A 22,423-nucleotide genomic window follows, 5' to 3' on the forward strand; every position below is an offset into this window, starting at 1 on the left:
CCTGAAAGAATGAGCATATTCATTTGTGATTCATCTTTTCCTGACAAGGTGGTTGGTTAAAAAAACAAAATCAAAATGAAACAAAAATTAAACCATGTATTGAGATAAAAGCAAGACCAAAAAAAAAAAAAAAAAAAAAAAGAGTTGCACAGTTGGCAAAGGCTCAGATGAGGGGAAAAATAAACAAAAATGCTTTTCTTCAATATCTAGGACCCACTGTGCTTTCTCAAGAAAAGGCTCCAATGCTAAGTCAGCTGGCTGACACTCCTCTTCTCCTTCCATGTCTATGGTGTCCAATCGCAGAATGGAAAATCCTGGCAGCATCTATTCCCAGTGGGCCCGAGGACTCATGCTCCAATCTGACTTATTAATACCGTGCATTTCAGTACCATGGTGATTCCTTGCTCTTGTCTTGGTGCTGTAGACCTAGAAAAAGTGACAATGAGATCAATGAAAAGCATTAATATATGTCACACTAAAAGAATAAGCATCATCTACAATGCACGAGATACAGAAACCAAAAAGACAATCTTGGCTGTGAGGTCAGAACACCTGATCTCTAAGGAAAGTCAGTGCTTGAGCTCATAGTTTTAAAAATATCAACCAACAGGTGACAAAAACTCTTGACCAGAGAGTAGTGCGATTTGGACAGTACAAATTCTTTAGTGTGTTTTTTTATTTCCTGGGAGTACGAGTGAATAAAACAATAAAATAAACCATTTTATTTCAAATTTCAACGGGAGCTGAAATTGGGGGGAAATGATGTAGCAAATCTTCGGGATATTTGGGCAGCACTTGAGTTAATACTGTAATACTTTTTAGTAACAAAAATGATACTTTTTGGACTGAAATAGTAAATAAATCCTAGTGTTATTTTGAAATGTATTCCACTGTGGGATTGCTATAAATTATAGTGAGCAATTAGACAGGGTTAAAAACTGAATCTAGTATTGTCAGCAAAATAGATATAGTCAGTTCACAGCTAATAAGACAAACCTATGTTCTATTTATATATGTACTTATTTTTATCACATCTTCCTCCAGAAAATAGTTAAGATGGCTTACAAAAATCTAAACTTCATAGAAAGGAAATAAAATATGCAGGTAAATTTAAAAAAATAGTGACAAAAGAAAAATATGTGAACATGTATGAATTCCAACTCATAGCTAAAGTACTTAGGAAGAAGTTTATCAAAGAAGAAACGAACAAAAATGTCACTCTGATATGGTACTCATATAGTCAATGGACTAATTTCTGATATGGGCAATTAGTATAACTCCTTCAACATATAACCACTTGAAGCAAATTTCTTCAGTTTCCATTATTTTTGTCCTGGGGCATAAATATTTGGAAGAGTAAAGATCCAGAACAATGGTTGCTCTTAATTTTTTTAAACCAAATACCAAAACATGAAGTTAAGGCTATTACATAAGGGGTAGAACGCAGCCTGATTGCTGTTTTATGGGTGCTGGGATCACAGGCTAGCAGCTAGCTTCTTGATGCTTGATCTAAAACTGCTGAAGTCTGGGCTGGATATCGGCAATAGAATGGTTAAATGAACCAGCATGGTTTTCAACTGCAATTGTTACTAAACCAGATGCAGGGGTTTCATTTCTTGTCCCTCCAACTTGTCAAAAAATTTTATAAAACAGTGGGTATCATTACAAAATGGACACAGTTAGCTAGTCATTGATGGGAGACATTAAGACAGTCTCAAAACAAACTACATAAAGGAAGAGAAACAAATAGGAAACAAACAGCACACAGAACCACAAGTCACTGAAATTTGTAGCATTTGTGTATTGGGGAAAACAACACTTCCTGAAGAAAGTTTAGTCCCATCTTATTTTTTCTCATGTGTACATCTATACTAATAAAAGCCTTGGGGAGATCAGGCTGGCAGGGGAGCAGATAGGAGGTGATCAGGCTGGCAGGCAGAAGTGGTTAGGAGCAATCAGGCAGGAAGGCGAGCTGTTAGGAGCCTGCGGTCCTAGATTGTGAGAGGGATGTCCAACTGCCAGTTCAGGGATCGGGCCTAAACTGGCAGTTGGACATCCCCCGAGGGGGTCCAAGATTGGAGAGGGTGCAGGCCGGGCTGAGGAACCCCCCACCCGCCGTGCATGAATTTCGTGCACCAGGCCACTAGTATAATATGTTTAGATACAGAGTCTACAGCCCCCTTCCTCTACCCCCATTTCAAAGGAGGAGTAGGAGGATAAAGAGGAGAATGAGGGGGAGAAAGGAGATAAAAGGATTTGGGGTATACCAATTCACTCTGTTTGCTTTACTCATTTTCAAATGATTGTGTGGTTAGAATAATTTACAACATACCCTAGTCTCTGTTGGGTGACACATATAATCGAAACCACCTTAACTGACAATCTGCTGACTGCATAAATATTTCTTTTCATTATTAAAACATCTCATCTTCTGTATGACTCAGTATTTCCACACTTGAAGACTCCATCAATCTATAGAATGTCAGCACCGCAAGTCATGAATAGTGTTGGAATCATCAAGTGGTTTGAGTGTCTTTTTTCCCCTTTAAGTAAAGGCAATCCCTAGTTAGCTTTGCCAAGACATACGACTCCTTCAAAATCATGTTAGCCTTTTTCTGTGGACAAGAATTGAATTACTTAACATAGCCCTAAATTTTCCAACCAGAATAACAGAAGGCATTCTCTCGTTATAACTTCATCTCTTCAATTTTTTGTTGTTGTCAAGTCTTTGCATTACCTTAAAAAAATCAATTCAATTCATCTATGACCTGAAATGCATTAAATAGCTAATGTGGTGAAGGCACATAAATCAAACCTTTCCTTTAATGGTCAGATAATCATACCTGTAAATTTCAAAATAGGCATAAGCAAAGCACAAGAAAATGAACCACAAGCAACAGAGCCTACTACTAATAAGTTGCAACAGAGAAGTGTGGCTATAATTTTTCTTGTTATACAGTTGATGAGGGTAGATCAAGACATTAAAAAGCCATGCAGTACATTTAGTTTTCCCAATAAGGGTTAAAGAGGACAGAATCATTAATCCACATGAACTTTATGTGGTCTGCATATATCATTAACTCATCATCCTTATGTGATCTACATATATTGAGGTTTTCCCTAAATTGTTTACCAGAACACAAAAACCACTTCTATGATTTTGTTCCTATTCAGGCTTTGTTTTTTTCTTCTCACTTGCTTAACTTAAACCATATAAAATATAAAATAAGTTTATAACGTATCCTGAAATCTCCTCACTGGCTATCTGAAATCACCCATATTTATCTTCTATACTTGTAATCCACATTTGCTTTATCATTTAGTCAATGAGATTGTCAGTAGAAAGGAAAATAAACAGCATAAAATTATGTTAATGAGCATTTTCTTGGGGCTGAATATGCCAGGCACTGTGCTAAGTGCTTTACATGAAATATCTCATTTAATGCCACCCACCATGCTATAATAGTATCCATTTTACAAATGAGAAAATTGAAACTAAGAAAAGTTATGCAACTATCAAGCAGTAGAGCTAGGATTGAAGACAAGATGGTCTGATGTCAGAACCTGGCGTCTCCTGTGTAGACTATGTAGGCTGTAGGCTGTGACACTAGCTTATACACCCTAACTTCCCAAGTCAAAATTCTTGCATAAATCAAGGAATTGCTAATGCATTTTTATATTATTTTTTCACTGTTTAGAAACACTTTAATGGAACTGATATCAGGATTAACAAAATAGCTTAGTGATTTTTTTTAACTATACATCTGCAATGTTTTTCCTAAGATGTGGTAAATGATTACTATTTGTTATATTTTGAATGAAGACTAGGTACTTTAATAATGCAATAAGCTATGTCATATTAACTGAAATGTTTTTTGGTTTAGATAATCACCTCCCCCAAAACTTCCCCAGTGTGAACGTTGAAGACATGAGGTAGCCATTTGGCCTACGAGGTTGTCGTAAGAAATGGACCTGGAAACAAAGACATCACACCATTGGCTTCGGAGTTGGGAGTCTGGGACTCAGAAGAAAAACTGAAAAGGAAATCTCAGCCCACAGACCCAGTTCCTCCCTCCATTTCTATCACCACCACCACCTGACCACCGAAAAAAAAGGGGAAAACCAGACCCAGGAAGAGTGTGAAAAAAGTATGATCACAGAAAAGAAATTTAGGATAATTAGGAATAGGAGAGAAGTGTTGATCAAGGAAGATCATAATATGATCTCCCTTTAAAATCTGAAAAATCTGTTGAATAAGGCATCATAACTCATTTTCTCATTTTCTAGCTGAGATTTTGGGGAGGCAATAGCTTCACAGATTCAATTTTTGCAAAAGACTCTGGGGATAAGGAAATAGAAATAGCAAGCATGAAAAACCTGGAGAATTCCCCCTCCTTAGATCCTCAATTTTCCCTGGGCTCTCCAAGCAGGATACATTGGCTCAGAAAGTATTATGCTGACTCTGCCAGTTATGTTCCATAGCTATCATGTGGGCACCCCAAGGCAGGAGAAATGACATGGGCCACACCACCTGAGCTTGTGGGAGGATCACAAGCACTAAGAGGCTGAACTCAAGTGAAATAGTTCATTATCAGGGGAGCCCAGTACAGAGAATGCAGAGAGAGAAAGAGTGCGGGGAGGGAATATGCTTGGAAACAAAGGCCAGGATAGGATGGAAATGACAAGACCAAACATCTGACAGCAACCTCTTAACTGACAATGTTGGAAATGTGACTAACTTTAGGAGCAGAGAGACAATCCTAGGGAGAAAGTGAGGGAAGGAAGAATCTGAGAAGAGGTTTTATCTCTAAGTGGGAAAATCTTTTATTAATTGATTGATGAGAGAGAGAGAGAGAGAGAGAGAGAGAGAGAGAGAGAGAGACATAATTTGTTGTTCCACTTATTTACACATTCATTATTGATTCTTTATGCGCCCTGGCCGGAATCAAACCCATAGCTTTGGCATATTGGAACGGTACTGTAACCAACTGAGCACCAGGCCATCTCTGGTAAATGGTTTCAAACTAAACGAATGGAGATATCATTGGGTTGAGCTAAGAATACTCACACTTGGTGAGGTTAAGTTTTCTGCTATTGAGTAGAAAAAATAATAAATAATAAAAATAGTTACTGAAAAGGTGACACTCTGGTGCACCTGAGATTTAGGCAATATTTGTTAGTCACATCCATTAGAAAAGCATGTCTTACTTCTAAGGAAGCATAATCACTTAACAACACTTAAATAAGTAGAATATGTTTTCAATTAATTTTATTGCTGGAAATAATAAAAGTAATGGGGTAAACATACACTAGTGGTACATGCTATTAATATAAAGAGAAGAAAAAGTAAAACATAAAACCTGGAAGTGTGGCTAGAATATTTTATGGCCTAAAAGTAAAGAAAATACTTAAATGAATAAATATAAATTTTTCATTTCATCCTATCTAATAAAGAGGGAATAAGCTAATTGACCATCACACCCTCACAAAGATGGAGGCACCCACAGCCAATAAGGAGGGAATATGCTAATTGCTGCCACACCCTCAAAGATGGCAGCTCCCACAGCCACAAGATGGCAGCACCCAGTACCCTCAGCCCCGCCCGGGCGCCTATCTCCAGAGTCCCCCAGTCCCCTTAGAGCCAGCCCGAGGCACAGGCAAGCCTCAGATGGTGGCTGCCCAGCCACCCAGGGCTGCCTGAGGCTTAGGTAACCAGGGCTGGCTGAGTCTTGCACTGCCAGCAGTGGCAGCAGCAGGGGTATAGTGGGGGCATCGCTTTCCCCTCATCGCTGGGTCGCCTCCCGCCCCTGAGGGCTCCTGAACTGTGAGAGGGGGGAGGCTGAGCTGAGGGACACCCCCTCCAGTGCATGAATTTTCATGCACTACGCCTCTAGTAGATAATAAGAGTCTAGAAACCGTTTTAAATCAGAATGCTTACTATTAGATAAAAAGTTGGTAGCTTATTCTTAATTAAAAAAAAACACAAGACAAATCCCTGCTTTAATAAGATATGCCATATTCATTATAAATATAAATATATACAACACTGTATTCGATGCTTTATCAAAATATCCAACCTTCACCTCTAACACTGACATAATGAGAAATGATCACAAAGAAAGTGATGCTAGAGACAGTCATATTGTCTTTTCCTACTTTATAAAATTATCACTGGTAATGATCATACAACCGCATTTGCTTGTCTGAGCCCTGGGACAATTGGTTTAAATGCTAGTTAAGAATTTCCAAATAAGATCTATGTGGAAGTAGCACCTTAACTCTAACATAGTGGCGGGGTGGGGGGGGGGGGGGGGGGCGCGGATAAGAGTGAGAGCAACCCAGTTTGGGAGCTCTCATTTCATTTCAGTGCATATCAAAATAGATCATGTTTAACCACCATGGAGTCCCCCTTTATTCTTTTCTTTTAATTTCAAAACATCATAGATTTCTTGTTTGAATATCAAGTTATGGAGTGTTTAGAAGTAAAAGTTCTACATAATATCCCATCATCAAACAATTCACTCAGTATACTTTGGATGTAGACACATACACCTCTACTTATACTGTGCTTACAACATGCTTATTTCACCAGCAATATAATCTTGGAAAGCCATTCAATGCCAGAATATGTAGATAAAACCTTTGGAAGGGCTGTACAATATCCATTGCACCCTATACCACAAATTACATAGTTCTCTATAGATCTACATCATTTGGATATACACACCTACAAATAGGTGAATATACATTACGTTAATGCCTTAGTAGATAAGATATTTCTGAAAAAGTGCTTGCTGAACCCAAACACTGTGTACACTTACATTTGCATATTTCATTGTCGTTGCTGGAGTTAAATGTTTCAGGAAGTCTGTACAATCATAATTTATTTCCTATTTATTATTATTATTATTACAGATTAAAAGTATCTAATTGTTTCATTTTACAGTTTTTCCAGCATTAGTGAAGCTGAACATTATTTGATTACGGCATTTCTTTCTCTGTGTTTTATCTTTGGCCAATTTTCTATGCTTCTAAGAAAGTAATTTCCTCATAGATTTCTAAGTATTTTTGTATATTAGGCATATTAACTTTTTTCTCATATATTACAAATATTTTACCAGTTTGATGAGTACTAAGTAACTCCACACTTAGTACTTAAATGTTGAACAATAGTTCTTTTTAAAGTCATTCCAAATAAGATGTATTTTTTAAAAAATTCACCTTTATTGTTAGAAGTATTATGGATGTCCCCTTTTATTCCTCATTGACCCCTCTATCTCACCCCTGTTACTCCCTCCCCCAGGCCTTCACCATGCTTATACATATAAGTTCTTTGGTTAATCTCTCCCCGCCCACCCCCTGAAAAAAGATGAAATATATTGTGACATTTGAATTACAATTACCCTCTTATCATTACATTTCTTACACACTAAAGCAATGGTAAAAGACTCCTAAATATGACAGTGTAATCATTTATTAGCAGAGGGAGGTTTTTCTGCATATGAAGATGTTTCCTCAAGGCACATTTAGAATTGATTTTAAATCTCCATGAAATAGTGCTGTCAGAATCAATGAGGTGAAACTGTCTGAACTTGTCAAAATGTCTTTAAATTCGGATTTAAAAGAGTAGAAATGTAAAACCCACTGAACCTGATGTTACCAGTAGACCATCACTTACTACGTGATTGTAAGGAGCACGGCACCTGCACACCTGAGGCAAACACTGCAGGCGGCAAGCAGTTAGTGCCGAGGTGTTTTCACTGCTCCTGTTTTCCCAGACCCAGACAGCGAGCACCTCAGTCTGTCTGCCCTCTCAGAACCTTACGCCCTCCAGAATCACAAACCCTCCCAAGCACAGAACCTTCAGCCTTTGCCTTTAGCGACTTCCATTTCCTCAGACACGTATATGTTAAAATGCCCTGCTAGAAGGGAAACTGGCAAATACTTTAAGCATCAGGATATGGAGGTACAAATCTGAATCAGTCATTTAAAAACTGACCTTGCATACAGTATAAAATAAAATAAAAACCACAGAGGTACATAATTTTTGATCATAGTGGAAATTTACCATGCTCAAAATTTGAATGTCAGTGTGAAAACCTCTTGGGTAAAAGCAGTTTGGGATCAGGGGATGCAATATGGAATGCAGACATTGCTCACCAATCCAGTGACCTCAATTTCAAAAGCAGATACAAAGGAACTTTGAAGACAGAGACAAAGAATAAAAGGAAAAGGGAATGGGGAGGAGTGAAATGGAACACCCTCTGTAATTTCTTCTACAGATTTTTCTCCCAGAACTGGAGAGGAGCAAATCCAAAAAATGCTTGGATCACTTACTGTAACTGAAACCACAAGTTATAGTACTCTCAAGAGATTCTAACTATCCAGACATCTGTTGGATAACAAATGAAGCCAAACATGCATCTTTAAAAAGGTTTCTAGGTTATGCAGTGACAGCTTTATGATCCAGAAAATAAATAATCCAACCAGAGGAAGAGCTAATCTGGATTCCTTGCTTCTCCACAAAACCATAATTAGGGACACAACACTGACAGGGGACACACTTTACCTGTATTAATGAGTTAAAGATATGAGATTTTAAAAAATTACTTTAGAACTGCAGAAATATGAACCTATTTTTATGACTATTTGGTTTAATCAATCTCTCCATTAAATCAAAACATATTGGGAAAGAGTAAAATTCAATATAAATTCTACATTGACATAAGTAATTTTTCACAAGCTTGCTCTCTGACATTTTCCAGAAAAGTCTATCTAATCCAAAAAAAACTAAATAGAGTTTCAATGATTATGAGGATGCTAAGCATAATCTGATACTGCTCAAAGCAGTTATGAAAACATGTATTATATATAACACACGCTGTGGTTGACAAAAATCATGAAGTTAAATATCCAGTATGTCAGGCTGTATTAAAAAAAAAAAAAAAACAGCTTATTTTGCTTCACATCAGTCTCTTGCAAGACTGTTTTTGGTCATCTTTTTGCCTAGGAATTCAGAACATGTTGGCCACAGACAACTGTTTGTGAAACCTTATATTGTTGATAAATAGAACAATAAGAGAAGAGTTGGGCAGCCCGAAAGAGAATAAAGAGAATGTGTAAATTCCACAGGCCATATAGAATTTTTGTATATAATCATTTCAGCCTGTCTGAAAGCTAATGTAAAATTGTCTGGGAACAAGTTCTGAAACAGAGTTCTTTTGAGCTGTTTCTTTTAGATGTACCCTTATATGTGATATGAGAAATATCAAAGTATTATTGAAAAGATACTTTGCTGATACAAAAGAGGCTGACCCCTAATACAAGCCTTTTATCTTTGAGTGATTCTCCATTTGGAGTCATGCTAGAATTACCCAGGAGTTTCTTTCAACCTCTATAGGTCCCCTCGCAGGTGAGCAACATATGTTTCTCTTGGGAAGACATGACAGTTTGAAAAAGTTCCCAATCCCAACCATAGCTAGTTGGTGACAACTCATTTAAGAACAATCTAAGGATGATGGCATTGTCTAACATTGCTTGCAATTTAAAAAACAAAAAGAAAACTTTTCAGAGAGCTATCCATAAAAACTTGTTTACAAAATTAATACTCGAATAGAAAATGAATCTGTTTTGTTGTGTGTGTTTTTTAGTTCAGTCTTTACAAATTAGCAAGTATTAATAGAGTGTGGGTAGTTTAATTATATGCACAGTGGGTAGTTTAATCAATAAGTGATCCAAGTCCTTATTCTGCACATAAAATTTCACTTGCACCTTCATGAGTGACAAGAATAAACATCTCAGCAACACATAAGCACAATGAGATAAAATGTCTTTTCTCTTAGTACCTCCCATTCCATGTGGCCCAGTGTTTGTTCTAGAGAGAGAAAATTGTGTTTAAAAATGTCTTGAAGTTACACATACTGATAACTCCTCAAACCCTTATCTTTACTCTTTATCCCACTTCTCCAATTGTGTGCCCAATCAAGAAAAAACACCCTTTTGTTTTTACTGTATACCCAATATCAGCAAACACCACTACTACGACATTTAACTCCAAAAGATACAGTCAGGAAGTGGCAGAGGTGTTTAAAGTGTGCATCTCCGTTATTCATATGTCATTATGATCTCCAGTGTGAACTTCTTTTTCTGTTTGAAATGCACCGTATTTATTAAGAATAATGAGAGCTTTAGTTCTGCATCATGTGTCAACATTTAGAAAACACAAGCATGGGCATTCGTTCATTGATATCTCCCTCCCAGCTGTGTCAAAGGACATATCATTTTCATTTTGCATCTAAAGAAGAGGTTATGAGAGTTATTCAACCTAATACAGCTAAGAGGTAATACTGGTCCTAGAATCTATTTTTTGGTTCTCTGTTTTTCCCATACATATCTCTGGCAATCATTTTTATGGGCCCCTAAGTGATTTGATGGCGAGGATAAATTATCAATAAAATAAATATCTATTTCCTCTACCTCTTTCTGGTTCACATACATACATATTCATATACACACATACATAAATACATACATATATACAGTATATATATATATATATATGTGTGTGTGTGTGTGTGTGTGTGTGTTTTGTTCTATACTCTTCTCCTTTCTCCTCCTTAAATTCAAATTAGTGACCGCAATACCTGCAGCCCTAAAAGGAAACACATGTTGACCAACTAGTTTTCTCTACTTTCATTGAATTATATGTACATGCACACACCACACAGACTCACATACATCCAGGATTTCTTGTCATCCATTTTTGACAATAAGTACATATGTATGTTCTTCTGTAGCTTTTATTTTATTAGTCATCAAAACCACATAGAACATATTTCACTCATAGATCCCCTTCTTCATGGCAGACACGTGATTCCAGTATTTTACTACTGTGAACATTGTCACAATAAACAATTTGTACATATATCTTCAAATGCCATTGCTTATATTTATGTGGCATAGACTCACAGGGCCAAAGTCTATGAGTACTTTAAATTGTAATACATTTTCTAGTATTTAAAAAGCTTATAACTTTTCAATTTTCTACCAGCAATGTATGAGAAATAGCATTATCCCTAAAGCAAATTGTATTTAACAGGGATTCAAATTGATCACACACACACACACACACACACACACACACACATTTATGTGCACGCGTGGTTATTTGTATTATTAAGCAAATGCATCCTAAAACACGCAGATTCTTCTCAGAAAGCCTCTGCACTCACCCTGTAAGGTAGAAGGATCGTGAGAGAAAACCCCATGCTTTGGGCAGTGTGACATATGGCACCATTCAATGGATGAAGGCCCAGAAGAGAGCCTGGACAAGATCGGCACAGCTCTGGGACCGCAGAGGAATTTCATTAAGGTCCTGCAGAATCCAGCCATGGAGACAGCACTGACAGCAGAGCTCTGGAATGCATTTCCCCCTCTGATTCACCATCCAGGTCCTGTTCACGCAGATCTAACTCTCTGGCTGGGATCGCCTGTTGTTTTGCATGCATCTCAAAGATGGTTCCCATTACCCTTCTGGTCACGAAATTGCCATTCTGGACATGTGCCCTGTACAACTAATGCCATTCAAGAGTGCAGAAAAATTTTAACACACTTTTGGTGATCTTTTTTTTCTCGCAGCAAAAAATAGACTTATGACATAAGTCCATGAAGGAGAAGAAAAGTTTTGTGAAAGTGTGAAGCAATTGGTTGTTAATTACTAGAGTCTTTATTGCAATTAAATCATAATACACTTTTTTTTAAAAGTCCAGAGAAAGTATTAGTTTATAAACATTCTGACTAGTATTTTTTTTTTAAACAGCAGCTATTGCCTTGTGACATTTTAACTATCTGAATTCAGATAATAACCCCAAGGTAAGTATCCAGAAATCTATAAACCTTTATTGAACAGCACAACTACCACTGAGAGATCAGAGTCCTGGGTCTGGATTCTCCAAAATGCCATTTAATGTGTCTCCCTGCTGAAGTAAAATGATTAGAAGTAAACTTCTATGCCTATTCTATCTTACAAAACCACTAGAGACAATTTCCCTATCATTTGTAAAAATCACCGTTAATGTCAGGATAGACTTCAATGCATCACTAACTCCATAATCTTCAGAATTGCAACAACAAACAACAAATATATATGCTCCATGAGAAGAGGAGCTATGGGAGGGAAACTGTTTTTAGTTGGCTACCTTCAAAACATGTTACTTTGATATCCTCTCTTCTCTAGGGTGAAAAATGCCTTAGTACTTATATCTTTTATATAAATCATACTATCCTGTCAATTACTACTATGGCTTTCTGATTATTTCTCTCTCTCATTATAAAGTTTGGAATGGGAGCATTATGATATGAAGCAAATATTAAAATCTCTTACGTTGGTAACTCTTGGTTTCTTTTAGTCTTTTTTGCAGATGTATATGTTCAGAGAAGGAAATACTTTACTGGATATAAAGCTCTATGTTTTTAATTCCATTACTGTCCTCAGTAACATTTAAAAATTAGTAACATTTAAAAAGGGGATGTTAAAATAGTTTATCATCATTATTCTGAGAACTTTCACACAATCACAATCTTTTTTTGCCTACACTTGTCAGCACCAGACCACCTCCAAGAAGGCATGGGTCTTGAGATGGGATCTAGTGAGATGGCACACTTACAGGTTGGATGCAAAAGCAAGATGTAACTTGATGTCCATCCCTCCTTTCTGGAGAGAAACTTCCTTTCCACTTGCTGCTCTAGCACATAGCTATTTTTCACCTTGCTATTTTATTTGCTGTACTTGATAAAACAAAAATATACGTGTTTCTACTAATGAAGAGCATATAAGGCATCTGCATAGTATTGAGTAGGACTGATCACCAGTACCTTAACCATTGCAATAGTTTAATTCACCTATTTTAAAGTGAACACTATATAACAATTTTGGGCAATAATAATTACAACTTAAATCTCATTAAAATATAATCTTATAATTTGTAAATGAGGGCCCTTTCACAAAATATTCAGGTGAAAAGATTCAGATTAAGTCAGGATTTTTAATGTGGTTTACAGGCCTCATACTATAAAGAATTCAGAAAGCCGCTTAAGGTGACTTGACTTTTATGATTTCATCAGACACCAAGTGCCTATGAAAGATGGATAAGAAGGATGTTGGTGTACTCCAATCTTCCCCTGGGTGCCCAGTGCTCCCTATCTATTATTGAACTTTAAGTTCTCAACATTTTTTCCAGGTTTCTCATCAGAATAATTCTATTCACAGGTATATCAAGCCCATTGGTAAGAAAGTCTCTTCAGAAACAATTCAGTTTATGCCTCAACACCTGAGAGAAACTAGAAACATAGCTTCCTGTACTTATGGAAATTTTCACAACGTGTACTAAGTCATTTGTAGGTAGGGCTAGTAGCTATTGTGGTATTGTTTTTCTCTGTCTAGAAAGAATAAATGTCACATGCTATGATACATAATCCTGAGTTCACTGCATAGCTGAAAACATATTCATTAGTGAGAGAGGAACCAGATAGTGTTTAATATCTGGCTCTAGCCATCAGTTGGGACGGAGTCATTCAGTCATAGAATCTACTATTTCTGCAAATGTCTAGCTAATGTTTACAAGAAAAAATTTTTGAGAAGCCAGAGGTACAGCAACATATTAAATCCCTTTTACCTCCAGATTTCCTGAACTTGTGCGATAACACACAATGTTATTTGGGGGAGGGTGTGATTTTAGCCTACCTAAATACATCTTAGCAAAAAGAATATGTGTACCTCAACTCTATGATGTTTATGTACATTTTATTTGAGTAATTATGACATTCCTCAACATAAAAAATAACTTTATAACAAAATTATAGCTAAAATAACATGAGGGATCCTAAGAAAAATATCTGTGGATCTAGAGATGAAAACAATCTCAAGCCATAAGCAGCTTGGGTTTATAAAAAAAAAGTCATACCACAAAGCATGACTGCTTTTCCTTTTGCTAAATATAAAAAGAGTGGTTAAAGTGGAAGTTATAAATAAAGTCAACTCTGTATTTCAGTAAAAAGACTTCATTAACAAATCTTTACTTGAAAAATTAATTCCAACTGGTGGGGATATGAAACATTGTATATCTCATTTTAGGTGAATTATTGGTAATAACAGAAAATAAGAATGTCAGAATTTCAGTAAAATGCATTGTATGGTTATGGCCACTGAAAGATGAATAGTGGTCAGAATTTACTTATGTCATCACACAAAAAATATGTGTATGATAGGAAGAGACGTAGTCTTGCACTCGCACATGCATATCTAATACTATGTTGTCTCACAATCACAATTATGTCCACATGTAACTCTCTTTTTCCTGACACAAAAGGGCCTAGTACAATACTCCTAGCTTACTGAAGTTAATCCTCCATATCCTGGACTCTCCCTTCCTCATCTTACCCTTCTAGGTATTTATCTTTGGCTCAAGCTACCATTCTTAATCTTCCTCTCTACAGCAGCTTAAAGAACAGTGAAAGTCACTGATTAAAGTTGAAATCTATGGCTTTTATTATGGGATAAAAACTAAGCTAAAGAGCATTCCCAAAGAGCCTTACATGAAAAGTTGATAAGTATGCTAAAAACAAAATGTGCCCATAAGAAAATGAGAGTGGAAAATCTCCTATTAAATTTTAACATGTTTCTATACTAAAGGATGTATAATAACCTTTCATATGCTAAAATGAATTGTGATCTCAAAGAGAGGTATGTGGTAGGCAATGTTAACTAAATCATCTCACTACGGACCTTTTATTTTTTCAGTTAAGCTCTTATTATCACATGCCAAAACCACTGTTCCCATGAAACCCAATTTTGAGACTGTTAAAGAGAATGGGCAAAGCCTAATACGGGATTTGCGATAACAGTGTTTTGGTAAAGATAGGTATTTTCATGAGGAAGGCAGCTGTGTTATGATGTATGATGATATCAATCCTATCTAATAAAGAGGGAATATGCTAATTGACCCTCCTGCCATCACAAAGATGGCAGTGCCCACAGCCAATAAGGAGGGAATATGCTAATTGACTGTCATGCCCTCAAAGATGGTGGCGCACACAGCCACAAGTTTGTGGCGCCCAGTCCCCTCAGCCCCACCGGGGCGGCAGATGTGCGGCCTAGGTGGGCCCAGCTGTTCTGTGCACCTGCCTCCTAAGTCCCCCAGAGCGGCCTGAGGCTCAGGTAACCAGGGCTGGCTGAGGCTTGCGCTGCCAGCAGTGGCAGCAGCAGAGGTATGATGGGGGCATCACCTTTCCCTGATTGCCAAGTCACCTCCCGCCCCTGAGGGCTCCAGGACTGTGAGAGGGGGCAGGCTGGGCTGAGGGACCCCCCTCCAGTGCATGCATTTTCATGCACTGGGCCTCTAGTGTGTGTGTATATGCAAAGTGTCCCATCAGGAGTTGGACCAGGAGACCGGGAGTTCTATCACTCACTATGACGTGTGCTTACCAACAGGGGGCAGCACAGAACAAAGGAAGGCCCAGGCTGGCAGCCAGAAGGAAGGCGGGGACAGCAGCCAGAAGGCCCTGATAGGCCCTGATCACCGGCCAGGCCTAGGGACACTCCCCATGCACAAATTTTGTGCACCGGGCCTCTAGTAGGTATATAATATCTATTCAAAAAAGGGAGCAAGTGAAAGTAAATCAGGCATTACAAAAAATAGAGCCAGGACACAGGTGAGGCAAGTGAAACACCCTGGGAGCAAAATTTAAGGAAGCACGTATAGTCAGGACTCTGAGAATGAGTATTTCTTCAGCTTTTATGCCTAAGGCACCTTCACTGTTCTCAATCCAGATCAGAACCTTCAGAAAAAATGGACCATTTCACTTTTCTTTTGAAATAATTTTGCCTATAAAACATCAGAACTCTATTGCTATATTATGTAATAATTTTTAAAGTAATTGCAGATATAATAAATGGCCTTTGAAAAAAATGTCAAGAAATATAGAACTATGTAAATTAAAAAGTGAGGTTCTCTCAACCCCACAATTCTATTCTTAGGTATATACCCAAGATAATTGAAAACAAAACCTGTACATGAGTGTTACTTGTAGTATTATTCTTAATAGCCAAAAAAATAGAAACAAATCAATTCATAAATAAACAATGTAGTATGTATGTCCATATAACAGCATAGTATTCAACCCCAAGAAAGGAATAAAGTTCTGATACATCTACATGGATGAATCTTGAAAACACAGGCTAAGTGACAGAAGGAAGATACAAAAGGCCACATATTGCATGACTCTATTTACATGAACTGTCCAAAGAAAGAAAGTAGATTAGTGGCTGCCAGGGCATATGGCGTGGGAGGAGGGAAATTGGGAGTGACTCCTAAGAGACTTGGGATTTCTTGTTGAGGTGATAAAAATGTTCTGGAACTAGATAGTGGGGATAGTTGCACAACACTGTGAGCATACTAAAAGCCACTAAACTGTACATTTTAAAATGGTATAGTATAGGGCATAGGAAATATATCTCCATAATAATAATAATTTAAAAGCAAAAAAAAAGGCAAGGCTCTATCCATCTTCCCTTTTACAGCTAGCATTTATAGAATACCTATTATGTACATGGCACATTTGTAAATGTTTTACTTCATTAGCGCATTTAATCCTCAAAACAATCCAGAGGCATTTTTTGAAGATAAATTGAGGCATCTAGGGGATTATATAATTTGCCCCACACCCTGTAGCCCTGTAGCTAGTGAGTGCCAAAGGTGGGCTTATAAAATCAGTCTTGTCTTCACAGCTCAGGATGCCTACTAATTACTAATAAGCAATCATTACAAGTGGGGGCATATACTTCTAGATAATTTTAATTATGGAAGTGCAGGTGCAAATGTGTGTGTGTGCACGTGCGCTTGTGTGGATAGATAAAAATTACACACATGAGATTATATAGGGGTCAGAAAGCTACAGCTCATAAGCCAAATCAGGCCCATTTTCTGTTTATATACATAGCCCATGAGTTAAGTATGGAAAAATGGATTGTATATTTTTAAATGATTGAGAAAGAAGGGAATCAAAAGGAGTAGTATTTGAAGACACATTAAAAGTATGTAAAATTCAAATTTCAGTGTCAATAAAGTATTATTGGAATACAGCCATCCTCATTTAGTTAAGTCTCTGTGGCTGCTTCAACACTATAAAAGCAAAGCTGAGTAGTGGTGACAGATAATATGATCCTGTGAAGTATTAAATATTTCTATCAGGCCCTTTACAGAAAATTTTTGCTGACCCTTGGGTTTTATTATACATGATACTCTGAAATTTTCTTTAGTCATTAAACTTTATATTATGCTCAACCTTCCAGGTTTCCTACAGATGGCTGCAAAATAAAAATGCACCTAGCATTATTAAACCTTTCCCCTACTGTTAAAAATGTCATATCCATAACCAAATTGCTTTCAAAATGGTTGCATTGATTTATTTCCTAATGGAATGTACCTGGGTTATGAGAAGTTTCACAGCTGTCTCACCTGAATTCAGGCTGTTTCCTCAGCTGCTGGGTAGCCACCTGACATTGATGCTGAGTCCTGAGCTGAGCCATTGTTTCGGGTTAATGTTTCATAGATTGGATAGAGGAACCTATGTCTCATTCTTCTCAACTAACCTACTTCCCTAGCTTGGGCCTATTATGCAGAAACTTCTGTTATTTAATAAGTAGTGAGAAAAGTGGGAGAAGAGCTACTACTCTTTTTTTGTCCCCCTATAGTGGATATTGTGATGGGCCACTGATTCTTCCCCATTCCATGTTAAAACATTCATTTCTCCACTCTTGGCAGCTCATCACTTTCAACTGTTTCTCTCTTTGGGAATTACCTTCAGCTGAATAAAGGCATCTTGCTTAATGGCATTTCCCCTTTCAATAGGCAAATCCATCTAATAACCAGTCAATGCAGGAATAAAAAAGCCCATCAACCTCGACTTAAGGTAGGACAATCATAAAAAGCCATCTGGGCTCCAGAGATCCCTGTAGAATCAACTACAACACAGTTAAACATAATCATAGTGAGACTTCTACCCAATTCTTCTCACAGCCCAGAGTTGATAACTAGAAAAGTAAGTAACAGGTAACAGAGAATTAGAAATAGAGAGCAACAAGCAATCACACCCCTTTTCAGTCTTCATGTTATAGAATACACAAAGGGAATATTTTTGACTGAATGTCTTTGTCCCCCTAAAATTCATAGGTTAAATCCTAATGACCAGTGTGATAGTATTAGGAGATGGGGGCTTTGGTAGGTGATTAGGTCATGAGGGCAGAACATTCATGAATGGAATTAGTGCCCTTATAAGAGATGTCAGAGAGCTCCCTTGTCTCATATGTCATCTGGGGACACATTGAGAAGACAGAGTCTATGAACCAGAAAGTAGGCCCTCACCAGACATTGAAAGTGCCAGAACCTTGACCTTGAACTTTCCAGCTTCCAAAACTATGAAAACTAAATGTTTGCTGTTTAAGCCATGCAATGTATGGTACTCTGTCATAGCAGCCCAAAGTGACAAAGAAAGGAGAGAACATCCTTTTTGCCTACTAAAGGCATGAAGTGTGGCCATGCAGGTACCATGGAAGGACAACAGGAAAGAGCCTCCAGAAATTGTCAGCTCAGGATAGCAGCTACCAAACTGGAACTCTACTCAGATCTGGCCCCAGGCATCCAACAACTCAAGAGTTGCCTTCATTCTGCTAGCATGCGGCTAAGAAAGAAGGGGAGCCTGTTGTTAGCCCCACCATATTCTTTTCTCCTAGAGAGAGAGAACGAAGTCCCCTAACAGTTTCTTAGAAAAGCAGTTTGAACCAGAGACTCAATAGGAAGCTGAACTAGATGAGGCCAGGCATGGACCAACTTTGAAAGCTTAGTGCAGAAGCAATAACCAAGATAAGACTGTTCCACTCCTGTCAGGGTGAATGCCACTCTCCTCTCGGGAGTTCTTTTCTGTGAACCAGCACTCAGGTTAAAGACCCTGCACACTACAGAAAAACCAAGGAAAGAGTGACTCTCTAAACTTCTGGAAAGAAAGTTCTAATGTGTCGCCAAATGTTCCAGGGAAAAACCTGGGACTGGAGGTGAAGTGGGTGCCTTTGGAATGCAGACTCTGGGGATGGAATCACTGACTTGATGGGTCTTTTTTAGCTTCTGAAGCCTGTGATTTTGTGAACCCAGAACTATTAATACTATTAATATGACAGTCTGGTCCAAAAACCAAGCTCAAACATTTAACACCATGACCTTCAGAACCAGTGAATTCCAGAGGAGCTGAATACTCTATGAATAAATATTTCTCTTACCATTTTTTTATAAATCTGTTGAACATAAACTTTATAGTAGTTTTATAAAGTCTGGTGTTATTTAAAACAGAGAGAGAGAGAGGGATAGAGAGAGAGAGAGAGAGAGAGAGAGAGAGGAAAGTGAGGAGGAGAAAGGGGGGGTGGACAAAAGGGCAAAGGAAGGGGAAAAAAAATCCAGTTTTTAAAAAAATACATTCCCTAGTCTTTTTCAAAGAGTAGACCATGGACTACATTCCAGGAGGCAGTTCGTTTTGTTTTATAAACCATAGATAAGACCTAACAAAAAAGAAGAGAAAGAAAAATGACTGAAACATACTATTTATGATTCTATTAGGCATTGCACATAGCATAGAGGACAGAGACAAGGGAGATTTAGAGAATATGCTCAATATACTTTATAAGCATAAAGTACTAAAGATTCCAGTCCAAAGGAACAGATCACTAGCTTCCTCAGACTGTACTCCATGAATTACTCACACCAGTTTCTGCAGGAATTATTGCAAATGGTTAGGTTCTATAAACATATTGGCAAAGCTTAACTTTACACATAAGAAAAAAATATTTCAAGGTACTTAGAACATCCCTTCTCTTAAGTATTTATTTAACTTTTTCTCTTATGGAAAGGGGGAGTTCCCCCAGCTCACCTGTATCAAACCCCACACTTGGCACTATGTCCACAGTTCCATGGAAGGCTCCGGCCCACGCTGAGGTAGCAGTGCTGACTGTGGCTGGATCTGTCTTTGTGATATCACACTGGGGAGCAGGAATCCTGGCTGTTCGCACTGATGGCATCAGCAGGGGCCGGTAGGACGAATCCAGGGCGGAGCCAGCAGAAGGGTGGTGGTGGTGGTGGTGGTGGTGGTGGTGCCGGTGGTGCATGTGAGCGTGGGGGTGGTGGTGCCGCAAGTACACATCATGCATGTGGCTGTAGGATGGGCTCACCTGAGATGCCAAAGGGTAGGGCCAGGACTCAGACACAGGAGGGGGAGGGGCTGGGCCAGTCTGGTGCAGGCTGTGTCCTGGCCAGGGACTGGGGTCGGCTGCAGTAAAGGTGCCAGGGGGTGCAGTGACCTGGAAGTCAGGGTGAACTCCCCCTAAGCAGGGTGCAGGGGGCTGATAAGAGCTGGTCCAAAAGGAAGTTGGGAAGCTACTCCTCTGACTTGCGAGAGCTGAGCTGTCTGAGAAAACAGAAAAATAAATTATTCACGTAAGATTTCATCCTGGGAGAGACTTGCCTCCACATGTCCACTATTTTATAGCAGGCTAATCACGATGCACTTCCTGTCTCCACATAGAGGTGAGCTGAGGCTAGGTGAGCCTCTGAGTCCCCAGGCCACGTCAATGTGCAGGGTTCACGGTGCTGAGTCCCCCCGCCCTAGTCTGTGCAGTTTATTCAGTCACAATCTGTATTGAGGTCTCCAAGTTGGGGTTGAAAAGCTTCATTTCCTCCTGAGTGACTTGCTGCCACCAAGTCTGAGCAAAGGTCCTAAGTCCCTAGTCCTAGGGAAAGAAAACGTATGCCATAGATGGGGTTCAAGTAGGTTGGAAATGATGATGCTTACTAACTTCCTTTAAATGCAAATATAATTTTCATTCAAACTAAACATTTTAATGCTGAAAGGAACAAATGGAAACAAGGTTGCATTTAATTATGCTCACTGATACTCATTTTCCATCAGAAAGAGTATTCTAAGCTTATTTTTTTTTCTGTGGCGTTCCGGGAGTCCATAAGAATAATAGTTAACACTTAATGATAGTTTGCCCAACAGTTTCCATGGATGATCTTAATGTATCCTCCCTTCAGGTAGTTACTGTTATTTTGTTGTTACTGTTATTCCCATTTTATCCATGTGGAAATAGAGGCAGGGAAGAAGCCCAAGACGTCACAGCTGGCCAGTAGGAAAATGAGCTTTGAAACAGGTAGCCTGCCTCCTGGATGACCAGCAGTCTTCATAACTGTGCCACAAGAGGGCACACTTGTCACTATAACCTGAACATTAGATTTTGGTGACGATCCTGTGGAAATCAAGAGATTTAAGTACGAGTAATAAATTTGAGATGGTGTTTGGGAAAGGGAAATAATAGAGATAACCTTCCCAACTCTGCTTCAATTCACTTTCTCCACTTAATCCTAGTAACATATTTATAGAAGACCTACTATGTACCAAACACAGATGGTCAAGAGATGTCATTTTTAATCACAACTTGATGGAGGATAGACAATAAATCGCACGTGACATGGTAGGTGCTCTCATAAAGGAATGCACAGAAGCCTAAGAGAGAGAGAGAGAGAGCCAAATTGAAAGGAAGAGTAAGGCTAGCCTTGGGAAGAAGTAGTGAAGAGTGTTTTAGGCAAATAAAAAAGTATGTGAAAAAGACCAAAAATTACACACACACACACACACACACACACACACACACACACACCTTACACATGCAAAGTACCAATTGAAGGATTAAAAAGAGTTCTGTGGGCAAAAGGTGACAAAAATGTACCCGAAGGGCACAGGTGGGTATGACCTTGCCAACCATGTACTGAATATGGGTGCTGTCCTGAGAAGATCTCTGAGCTTTGAAAGGTTTTAATCTGGAGACTGAAATAGTCAGATCTCCATTTAGGAAGACTTACACCACCAGTCAGAGCCCGTGGCCATGGTGTGGTGGGAATGAGTGAGCACTGTACTGGGAGTCTAGAGAGCTCAGTAAGAAAACTAGCACTCAGTTCTTATCCTATCTCATTTTATTTGTTTTTTGTTGTTGTTAATTCTCAACTGATGATAGTTTTTTCCATTGATTTTTAGAGAGAGTGGAAAGGAGTGGGGGAGACAGAGAGAAAAACATGGATGTAAAAGAGACACATGGATTGGTTGCCTCCTGCATGTGCCCCTATTGGGGCCAAGGATCAAGCCTACAACCGAGATATGTGCCCTTGACCAGGATCAAACCCAAGACCCTTTAGTCCATGGGCTGACACTCTAACCACTGAGCCAAACTGACTAGGGCAATCCTATCTCATTTTATGACCCCAAATGGATCTGTTGACCTCTATGTGGCTCAGTCTTCCACTAAAGTATGAGGCACTTGAATGAAAATTCT

At 38.5% G+C, this 22,423-nt stretch overlaps 1 protein-coding gene across 3 annotated transcripts in view; it reads right to left on the reverse strand.

Moving 5' to 3' along the window:
• Positions 1 to 336: 336 nt before the first annotated feature.
• The window catches only part of VGLL3 (vestigial like family member 3), a gene marked incomplete at its 5' end in the record, with an annotated part of 42,986 nt that continues 20,899 nt past the window's right edge, over positions 337 to 22,423 (reverse strand). For all 3 annotated transcript variants that reach the window (XM_080654292.1, XM_080654291.1, XM_080654290.1), the window contains 2 exons: positions 337 to 426; positions 19,972 to 20,505. In XM_080654292.1, coding sequence (XP_080510418.1) covers positions 383 to 426; positions 19,972 to 20,505 — 578 coding nt within the window. In that variant the 3' untranslated portion in view covers positions 337 to 382. The remainder of the gene's footprint in view (positions 427 to 19,971; positions 20,506 to 22,423) is intronic.

Source organism: Plecotus auritus (assembly GCF_963455305.1).
Source record: "Plecotus auritus genome assembly, chromosome: 2".
Taxonomy (NCBI): Eukaryota; Metazoa; Chordata; class Mammalia; order Chiroptera; family Vespertilionidae; genus Plecotus; species Plecotus auritus.